Source organism: Neophocaena asiaeorientalis, unplaced genomic scaffold (assembly GCF_003031525.2).
Source record: "Neophocaena asiaeorientalis asiaeorientalis breed wild unplaced genomic scaffold, Neophocaena_asiaeorientalis_V1.1 scaffold319, whole genome shotgun sequence".
Classification (NCBI taxonomy): Eukaryota; Metazoa; Chordata; class Mammalia; order Artiodactyla; family Phocoenidae; genus Neophocaena; species Neophocaena asiaeorientalis.
In genome coordinates this window covers 2,006,717-2,017,725 of record NW_020174103.1, presented here as the reverse complement: position 1 = coordinate 2,017,725, position 11,009 = coordinate 2,006,717, and the positions used below count along the sequence as shown (strand labels likewise).

At 43.1% G+C, this 11,009-nt stretch overlaps 1 protein-coding gene across 1 annotated transcript in view; it reads right to left on the bottom strand.

Annotated features, from left to right (window-relative positions):
- Nucleotides 1-138: 138 nt before the first annotated feature.
- Nucleotides 139-11,009, bottom strand: part of BAG2 (BAG cochaperone 2) — an 11,935-nt gene continuing 1,064 nt past the window's right edge. Inside the window, exons 2-3 of the mRNA XM_024754687.1 lie at nt 2,991-3,100; nt 139-1,536 (exon numbers count right to left, since the gene is read on the bottom strand). Coding sequence (XP_024610455.1) covers nt 1,124-1,536; nt 2,991-3,100 — 523 coding nt within the window. The 3' untranslated portion in view covers nt 139-1,123. The remainder of the gene's footprint in view (nt 1,537-2,990; nt 3,101-11,009) is intronic.

The window sequence follows — 11,009 nt, the reverse complement described above, 5'->3', positions numbered from 1 at the left end:
AGTGTTCTATAGTTGCTGCATTTATCACAGATAAAAGAATAATCAATACACTCGTCAACCTTGTTAGTGAACAAAATGCAATCTAAATTAAGGTATTTCATATTTAATATTAGAAAAAAATACTCTGCTGAAAAGCTCTCAGTGAAACAGCAACTTTTTAATTATTGAAGACAGTATAAATTGATATAACTCTTATACAAAAAAACTTTGGAAACATATCAGGCCATGAAAATGTATATACCCTTTGACCCATTAAAACCGATTGCTGGGGATTTATACAAAGAAAATCAAAAACAAACGAAAGAAGGAAAAAGCTCTACGTACACAAACATGTTGCAGTAATAAGCAACAAACTGGAAACAACCTAAATGTCCAGTAAGGGGAATGGGTAAATTGTACAACTACATGGAATAGAGGTTCTTAAGTTGAGAATTAAAAGCAGACTTTAAAACAGTATTTAATTTTTAAAGGCAAGGTACAACATTGTATTTCTGTAATGATTAAAAATTTAAAGAAATGATGCATTTGGAAAAAGATGAAGTGGATATACCATATACAGTTCAGAGTGGTAAAATTAGAGGTGAAGTTTCTCACATTTTATGTCATGTTTTCACGTATTATCAAGAAGTACATTCATATTATGAGATGCATAAATGTTTAAGTTCAAAATAATTTGATATAGATGTCTAAAAAACCTGCTGAATGAAAGAGAAGACACAGGGAAGGTTCCCTTCCATAATTCCAAGCTCACTGCTTGGCTCACAGCAGATGCGTGGTCAGTGTGTGCCCGTGTGTCTGTCTTTGCAGACAAAGCCCAGGAGAGAACCATGATGCTTTTACCCCTAGCTGAGCACTTATTTCCCCCACATACTAAGTGTTCATCCACAGAATAGTAAAATATATATATATATATATATATAGGAGGTGCTAGATCCTAGTACAAGACAAAAATTCAATCTAAAAACTTTTAGAAAGGTAATCAAAATATTTCTAGTTTTAATTGTTATTCACAAACTAACAACACTGAACTAGTTATCTGTCTAACAAACAGAACTAGTTATCACTTAAGATAGTATGTTATCATTTTTATGTGATTATTTATAAGGGCTCTTAGGTTGGAACACTAGTTGAATCTGCTTTCAGTGTTTTGTAGCAGGGTTTTGGAAGCAGCCCCTTTAGAATGCTCCAGCAGCTTGATGGCCTTGTCAGAGTTTTCAATGTTCCTAAGCAGAGTCTCTAGTCTTCTCTTAATTTTCTTCTGATCCTCGAGAGCACAGCCGATCACGATGGACTGGAACTTCTGATCCACCGGCCCCGCAGGCACCTCAGAGGAACACGCGCTGTACAGCGACATCAGGTGACTCTTGGCGTTTCCCAGATCATCCAGAAACTTACTGACCACCTCGTCAATGACCCTGGTGGCGTGCTTGAGGGACTCCTGCTGCTGGGGGTTCCTAATTGTTTCTACTGAAACTTCCACAGTCAGGGTTCGTCCCATCAGACGGTTTGCAGTCAGATTTAATTCTTCTCTTTCTCCTAATCATGAAAAGTTTGAAATATCAATCAATATGAGACATACACGCGTCTATGTCAAGAACACTAAGGTATTTTTGTGTGGCTGAATCTATCCTGTGAGCACCTATGAATTTCTTAAAGATACACGTTAAAATTACAGCAATAAGATTAATTTATAAAGAGTATCAGATTGGATGCCAGATGATTCTGCGGTTGTCACGTCTGCAGAAGCTGGGGCAGGTGTGCGTCTGTAACTGGGGCTTTGTGCTGGTTAGAGCAGGAGACTGGATGCCCTGGATCTATGTGAGGATGTGCATTAGAGGAGGGAGATAACTTTCCCTTTACCTTTCTGAGCTTTTGGCTGAGACCCTCATGTAATAAGACAGATTAACAAGAAAAAAACCCAGAAGCTTATTGCCATGTATACCCCATGTATATACATGGGAGATCCCCAGGGAAACTGAGTAACTCCCTGAGATGGCCCAGCCTCCACCCAAAATACTCTCAGCTAGAGAAGGTGAGGACGGAGGGAGGCAAGTTCTGGAGGTTCCCAGAAAAGGCACGATAGACAAAGGTAAGGTTCTTATGTAGATTCAGTAGGTGCCTTCTCCACTGGTGAAGGTTTCTTGTAGTTTTGTCATCCTCCTCTTCCTGGTAGAAAGGGAGACACCCTTACAAATGATTTCCTTTACAAAATGTAAATGTAAATTTCCCTTACAAAACAGTGACTTCTTCTGTTTCCAGAGCTCCTCCTCCTGTGTCTGCAGTTTCTCAAAAATAGCCAGTTTGGAATAATCCTTAGGCCAGAGAGGCATATTTCGGGGCCTCACATTCTGTGTGTGTATCAATACAATGCCCCAATTCTGGCTGAAGACAGCCATGACACGGGAGGAAAAGCTGGCCTGAAAATGAGGCACTGACTTCATCCCCTCCAGACTAATTTAGGCCAGTAGTCTGAGTCTTGACCAGTATGAAGAGGGTGCTGGGTTATCACTTCACTATTTATATGGAAATCAGCAACCTGTCCTGCTCTGTAACCTCCTTCCTAATTCACTGCTCTATGGCCAGGACAGTGAAGAGACATACTAGATCTCGACCCCTCTGAGGATGTGTGACACTGTGGGTCTGGGCCGGGATGCACACTTAACCACACCAGCTGCTTGGCCCACAGGCCGGTCCTGTGCAGCCCCAGGGGAGCCCGGTTAGGAGGAGCACCGCCCACGGGTGCAGAGCATCACAGGCCACCCGGCCCTCCTGTGGAACGGGGTTCAGTGGGTCCATAATCTGTTTTCTCTGCCTTTCTCCCCTTCCCCTCTATACGTTACACCTCCATTCATCTCCTTTTGTCTTCTCTGCTGCCGACCTTGTGCCCGTTTCCTCTGCTGTCACATCCTGCCCGGCCGTCTCTGCTGGGCTGGAGGAGCGGCTCTGCGGCACCCCCGCCGCCCCCCCCCGGCCCCGGGAGGGGCCCTCACCATCGCTGATCTGCCGCATGTCCTGGCTGTTCTGGATGCTGTGGATCATCTCCAGGAGGACCTCCTTCTCCTGCTCCACAGCCGTGGCCGCTTCCCGAAGAGCCTCCACCCTGCGGAGTGCGGGGGACAGGACAGTTACTGGAGGGAAGCCGCGTCTTCCTCATCTCTCCACTGCTCAGTCCAGCTCAGGTGTAACGACGATTAGGAACACTTCCCAAAAACTCCTTACTCCTTTCTATTTTTTATTCTGTAATTGTTTTCCTTTTAATCCACTTGCCCTGTGGCTCCCAGTTTCCTCCCCGCTCACAGGGCACTCATTCTATTTAGTATTTATCGATTTGTATTCGTTTTTACAAAAAAAATCTGCACTCATGTACTTGTCTATTTTCAATTTATTTATATCTCACTGTTTCTTTCTTCACTCAGCAGCATACTTTATTAAGAATCACCAGGTTCCCGTGTCCCTCACCTGATCTGCCCTCCCTGGCCCAGCGGAGACACGCCCTGTCCCCCAGCTTCTGCTCACAACCCGTCCACAAGTACCCTTCCAGCGTGGAACTGCTGAGACACAGGGTGTGTGGACTGTCATCTGACTCCACCCTGGATTGTTCTCCAGAATGGCCGGACCTCGAGTCCCTGTGTCCCGACAGCCCTACCAGCACTCAGCATCTCCCAACTTTCTAACCATCTGTTGCCAGGCTAACAAGTGATACGTCAGTACTTAATCTGCATTTCTTTCATTGCTAATAATTTTGGACATCTCTTTGTATCCTTGTGAGCTTGTTCACAACCTTTGCCTACTTTTTCTTTTTTAAACTGGGGTTACTCTCCTCTTGGTGATTTGGTGACAGACACTGTGACCATCTTCTCCCATCCCACCCTATATGATCTGTGTCTGGGAGGTCCTTCACTGAACAGAGAGCCTTATTTTGAAGTGAAAAGTAAAGAGATCCATCTTTTCTTGGTTTTGTTTTGCCTTAGCTCATGCTGTGAAGTTTTGTTTCAGGGTCCTCCCATCCCTAGGTCAGGACATACTTTCCTACATCTCCTTCTATTAACTTGTTTCACTTTTCTCATAATGTCTTAATTCATCTAGAATCCACCTCTGTATATGGTTAGGTAAGGATTTAACCATTTTCCCCAACATTATGCACCCCAAATCCGTCTTTCCCTCAATGATTTGTAGATTGTCTGCCTCTGAAATCTCTATTCCATCCAGTAGTATTTTGACTGTTCTTACACCAACACCCATTTCTTAAAAATAGCACCAGCTTTGTTTGTGATATGCCTTAGTATCTGGTAGACCAGTCCTCTAATCTTTTTTTTTTTTTTTAATTTTTGGCTGCGTTGGGTCTTCATTGCCGAGTGTGGGCTTTCTCTAGTTGTGGTGAGCGGGGGCTACTCTTCCTTGTGGTGCGCAGACTTCTCATTGCGGTGGCTCCTCGTTGCGGAGCACAGGCTGCAGGCGCGCGGGCTTCAGTAGTTGTGGCACATGGGCTCAGTAGTTGTGGCTCATGGGTTCTAGAGCACAGGCTCAGTAGTTGTGGTGCACGGGCTTAGTTGCTCCGCGGCACATGGGATCTTCCCGTGCTAGGGCTCAACCCGTGTCCCCTGCATTGGCAGGCAGATTCTTAACCACTGCACCACTAGGGAAGTCCCCAGTCCTCTAATCTTTAAAAATAACATAGCTCTTTCGACTTTTATTCCTCCATAGACTCTAAAGTAAGTTTATTGTGTTTCTCAAAAAACTGGAATAAATTAGACACCTTTAGAACATTGTCAGTTCCTCTAAGGGTGTATCCTTCATCCAGACCCTCCTCTACGTTCTTTATTAGAGTTTTGAAGTATTCTTGATGGTAGTCTTACAGACTCTTTTAAGTGTTTTGAATATTTTGGATATTGTTACTATTGTGAATAATATATTTACATATATACTACATTTTATAGTTGGCTATTGTTGATTAGAGAAATGCTGTTTTTGGTAGGTTCACGTCATAACTGGCAACTTTCATTTACACTTATTCATTTTTAATGGTTTTTTAATTTCTGTTAGTTCTTCTGGATTGATGATCATTTCATCTACAAAAAACGAAAATCCTCATCTCTTCCTTTTCAATCCTATCAGCTCCAATTTTTCTTTCTTAAATAGCACTGACTAAACTCCTCCTGTGCGATATTAAACAGTGGCGCTAAGAGACGGCATCTTTGTCTTTTCCCGAATTTAAAGAGAATGCTTCTGTAGGTTTTTGGTGTAAAGCCCTGATAACCCCGCAACTACACACACATGCACTTACTACACAGACACACGAACACAACCAGTGACTAAAGAACGAGGCTGTGAAATTACGAGAGGGAAAGAAAACAAAACAAAGTCCTGTGTGTTTAAAGTGCTGTTTCCAGGGCACTTTCTCGTTTTTTTATTACACCATAACTAAATAAGTTGTCAAGTGTTGCAAAATAAATAGTGACAGACCTACCTCCAGTACTCAGATGCTCTTGGAAACACGGATCACAAGGAGATCTAATCCCTTCTGTCTTCCTGGGCACATGTTCTAGCATGTGTTCCTGCCACATGAAGAGGCCCTCACCCCAACCACACACACGCCTTTTCCCCTACAGGCACCCACCTGTTATCCCCCAAAATAGCACCAACACACTGTACAGTCACAGGGTCTCGATTCTCAAGATACTAAATACATTGTTGGATTCTGTGTTTATAAGAGCCAGTAGAAGCAAAGAGCTCGTAAGAATCTTATGTGACAAATTTGACTGGAAAACACAATCAAAACCAATATTCTATAAAACAGTAAACACACAGCATCAGGCTGCCTTCCAGCCCCATTCATTATGTGCTTACACATTTCACACGAGCAGACTCTCAGGGCCCGGGACACATGAAAAGGGGTCAGGTTGTCACTAACATGAAACATTTGTGCAAAAACACAAACGTGACTCTAGTATTTAAATGGCACAGATGAGTCATTTGATTGGTAAATGAGATGATGCTGAAAGAAGAGATTAATTTTCCAGCACTCCTGAGTTTATATTCAAATGTAAGATGATAAAGAGAATTGTTACTCTAAAGAAGAATGCTCCATTTATGATAATAAGTTATACTAGTAAGTTCATGAAGTTGTTAACAAGAAAATCGTTTGAAAGGAGACACTCTAGAAAAAATATAATAAATCTGTCATATAAAGAAGATATTTTGTCATTAAATGAGAACGAATATAGAGGCAATTAGATGGAACTTTTATTTTTTTTCCCACAAGGCTAGAAATTGCCAGGGCATTTTCCCTGTGAAAAACAGATTTCATCTTTTATAGAACTTCTTATATATGATTTTATGTAAACCTTTTTCATTTCATAGCAAAGGTAAAATTTCATTCTTCAGGATGTAAAGATTCCCAGGGGTTTTTTGGCATCTTGGCCCTTTCATCTTCCGTCCCCCGCTTCCTGAACATTCTTTATCCCTGGCCCACGTCTACTGAGTGATCCTTTTTCAAAACCCAGTCCTTCTGGCAGGAACTGTTTCCTTAGCAGCTTCCTCCTTCCCCTCCCTCGAGGCCGTCAATACTATATCTGTCTAGTGTACGGACATCACATGCTTAGTTTTTTCTTTTAAAAAGCTGAACCTACATCTCTACTTAGTTTGCTTAAGTCATATTTATCAGCTATTGGTCTCCTTAAATTCAATTCATATACACATCTTTTTGTCTACATTAGTTCTAGAAAACCGTTAGCCATTAAACCTTCAAATATTTCCCACCTGCCCTTCTATGATTTCTCCTGGAACTCTGTTCAGAGGCGTGTTGAACCAACTCACTTTATCCTTCACGTTAACACATCACTTGACAACACTCCTTGGCAGAGGGGGCAGCTCTGGTTTTACCAGCAGATCCTGTAAGAGCTACATGTCCAAATTGGGAAAGAACTGATCCTCATGGCAAGGCTGGCCTGGGCTGCGCTCCTGGAAAACTCTCTGCATGAAATCACAACTAAGCTTTAACAGAGAGAACCTGTGCTCAGAATGTTCCCACAAGGACAAATGTGGAGCGCACGCATCCTCGGCTGGTCCCCGGGGCCCAGAGATCGAAGCCTGGGGACCAAGGGACAAGGTGCTGGGAGGTGGTCTCCCAGGCCAGCCACCCCGGCATGTGCTCTGTGCCACGTGCGGGGACTGCAAGGGCCTCAGTCCTGCCGCTCAAGCCAGAGCTGCTGCCACTTACCAGCTGAGTGACCTCGAGTAGTTACTTACATTCTCTTTGCCTCAATTTCCTCAATTACAAAACGGGGATCATGAGATGGTGTGACTGAATGAAGTAAAGCAGGTAAAGAGTTTAAGACAGTGACTGACGGCACTGACTAAACAAGCTATGAGTTAATAGAGATGCAGTACCCGTGGATACAGATGGCCAACTCCGACACCATTTTATAGAAAAGATTTGAGCATCTGTGGCTTCTGGTACCCATGGGCCCTGGAACCAATCCCTGCAGACACTGAGGGACCACTGCATGCAGTCCATGCCCAGAACTGGTGCCTTGAACGCTAGCTTCCTGGTCGTTATTACATGCTTCCATTATGAACTCAGGCTTGTAAATAACAAGAATTGTGCTTTCATCAAAAGGGGAAATGGCAAATGGACTTATTTCAAAGAAATTACTTCTAAAACAGGTTCTTAAAATCATAGTCCTGTTTCTTATTCAAAATTCTTGTATCAAAAGAATACTACAGGGACTTCCCTGGTGGCGCAGTGGTCTCCAATGCAGGAGACACGGGTTCGAGCCCTGGTTCGGGAAGATCCCACATGCCACAGAACAATTAAGCCCGCGAGCCACAACTGTTGAGCCCGCGCGCCTAGAGCCTGTGCGCCGCAACTAGAGAAGCCACCGCAACAAGAAGCCCGTGCATAGCACCAAGACCCAACATGGAGAGGAGAGGAGAGGGGAGGGGAGGGGAGGGGAAGAAGAAAGAATACTACAAAGATCACTTATATTTTAGGCAAGGTTAAGATTTTGAAGGGCTCCCTAATCATCACCAAAATGATAAATTACATTCACTACTGAGACACTCTGGTGTAAAAAAGGGTCTATGCTTTAGTGTCAGGAGCTACTCATGAGCAGGATGGCCTCAGACCGGCCACTCAGTCCCTCTGGACTGGATTCGCTCGCTTCTAAAGGAGGGAACATATGTCCTCCTCCTGCCTCAGAGGGTTTTGGAAGGTTCACATGACAATGTCTACAAGAAGTGATCTTTTAAATTACAGGCTCTTATACAATATTAACTATGGTGCCATCTTGTCTTGTGGCTCCTGGGACGTTGGTGCAGTGAAACTGTCAGCTAAATGACCACATCTGCCCTTGCCCCATCCTTCATTCCTTGGCTGCCATGGAAGCCATGGTGACTGGCTGATGGTGAGGGAGGGAGCCACAATAGGACGAGTTTGGGGACATCTGTGAACAGCTAGTTTCCCAGTCCTGTCGTTCCCCTTGGCTGTTCTCCACACCCCACGTCCCAAGCATCTTCACCACCATCCAGAGCCTTCAGAGGCCGCTCAACACCCTGCACACAGCAGGTGTTCAATAGTCCCTGAGATCAGGGACTCAGGGACACCAATCTAAGTGGAATTTTCACTTCTTTCAGTAAAATCATATACTATTCCTACATTTTTGAAATATGACATACTTAACTCTAAGAAAATTCATGCATAAAGTATTAAGCTCTACAGCCAGTCTTCCTGGGTTCCAGCTGTGTGACCTTGGACGGGTCATTTAACTTCTCAAGCCTCAATTTCCTGCCTGAAGAACAGAGGTGACGGTAATTTCCACAAAGGCACGGGGCCTGCAGAGTCAGCGCCATTAACTAAATAACTGTTAGTGGGTATCATTTATGAATTATGATCACTGTTAAATTAGTAACAATCATAAGCAAAGTGTTTAGAGCCACTGACAAATGGAAAAATCAGACACCATTTGGTCATGAAAACCGGGAGAGAAAGGCATCACCTTTTTAGGAGGAAGCAAAAAAGGAGGTGAGCCGGCGTCAAAAAAGAAAGGCTAATGTCATGCTAACATATTAGAAACAAATGGAGTTTCTTTAATGATTTGTCAGATGCTGCCAAACACCTGAAAGCACTTTAAACACCATGGACATCAGTTCACAAGGCAGGTCATAAAGCAGTGAGCATAATTCTATTTTCAGTTTCATATGAAAAAAGTTCTGCCACAATTGACAAAACTAGTACAGTGGGGGAACAGTAAACACCAGCTTCTAGGTACAGCCTGTAATTTTCACCCTACTTAGTACCCTGCCATCCTCAATATGAAATTAAACTATTAGATAAGATGACACATGAATGTTACATTTTCTTTTTAAACTTGATCTTATAGGCATGATTCTATCAACAGTTTCTTTTTTTTAAATTTTATTTATTTATTTATTTTTTTGGTTGTGTTGAGTCTTTGTTGCTGTGCACAGGCTTTCTCTAGTTGTGGCAAGTGGGGGCTACTCTTCTTTGCGGTGCACGGGCTTCTCATTGCGGTGGCTTCTCCTGTTGCAGAGCATGGGCTCTAGGTGCACAGGCTTCAGTAGTTGTGGCATACAGGCTTAGCTGCTCCGCAGCATGTGGGATCTTCCTGGACCAGGGCTCGAACCCATGTCCCCTGCATTGGCAGGCAGATTCTTAACCACTGCGCCACCAGGGAAGCCCGGCATCACTTTTTTTTAAAAGGAAGAAACAAAGCTCACAAAAGTCTAAAATTACTAGAAAAGGCCCTAAAATGAATAATTAGACACATATTAATCTTTCTTAGCTCAAGGGTCAATTCAGCAAGTTATTATTTAATCACTTGCACATGGTAATCAGAATTCACTTTACATTAATGAAGCACTGGAATAATATTCAAAACCAGAGGCTTCCTTTCAAAGATGAGTACCTGACTGCTTCTGTACCTACCCTATGTGAGGCACCAAGTTTGAGGAAAGTGAATCACCTTGAAGAAAGGAGGGGGCAGCATCCCACCTGTTCCTTTAAGAAAACATCCTTTCCTTCTAACTAGGGGAGAGAGACCCCTGAAATGGTTGAGAACATGCCCTCAAAGTTCTAAAGACCGGAGGAGATGCTGAGGCACTTGTTTCGCTGCTACATAAAAAGAAATCATAATCTTCCCAGGGACACTCAGGGGCTCTAGTTTTGCTCCATCTGGTTCAGCTATTTCCATCTGCCTCATTCCAAGCAGGACCCCTCTATTACTCTCCATGAAATCATGGTGGTGGAGAACTTATTTTCTGAGAAGACATCATTTCTTCCCGTGATGATAATAATAATAAAGATGTATATAATAAATGACAATTTAAACATATATATTAATAAATGATAATAAATTATTCACTTGGTTATTAATGTACTTTATTGGCAAACAGACCCCTTGTTTTGGTATATTAATCCAGGGAGATAAAGACATATATGCAATGCTTCTTAAAATTTTTGTCTTACGTACTCCCTTGCTCACCCAGAACCTGGTGAAAATTATGCGAAAAAAATTCCTTGTGGTTTCAGGGAGTTGTGGGCGCCTCAATATGATTTTCCTGTAACTACACTTGCACACAACTTACACAGTAACTTTAGTGACAGGAAGTACAGTTACAGGAAGTACATACAAGTTTTCATTCACTGTTAAAGGAAAAAAAGTATTTCCCAAATTTCTTAGAAATTATTTAGGAATTCCATACAAGCCAGCCACTACATTTGCCACTAAGGAGTGCCCGTGGTGCCCGGTTCTACAGGAATTGACAGCACAGCCTGGAAAGAATTCAGGAGAAGAGCAGCAATGAGGCACTCAGAGCTCTGGGAAAACCAGCAGAACAGGCACTCAGAGATTTTCAGGAAAAATCTTAGGAACACATTCTTGCATCTTCCCAAACTCAGAAAAACACTCAAACCATTAAGGGAGACATCTGCTCCTGGTCAGCAGTAACCTGTCACCCAAATGTGCGCCTGAGTGCGCGGGCCCTTCTCT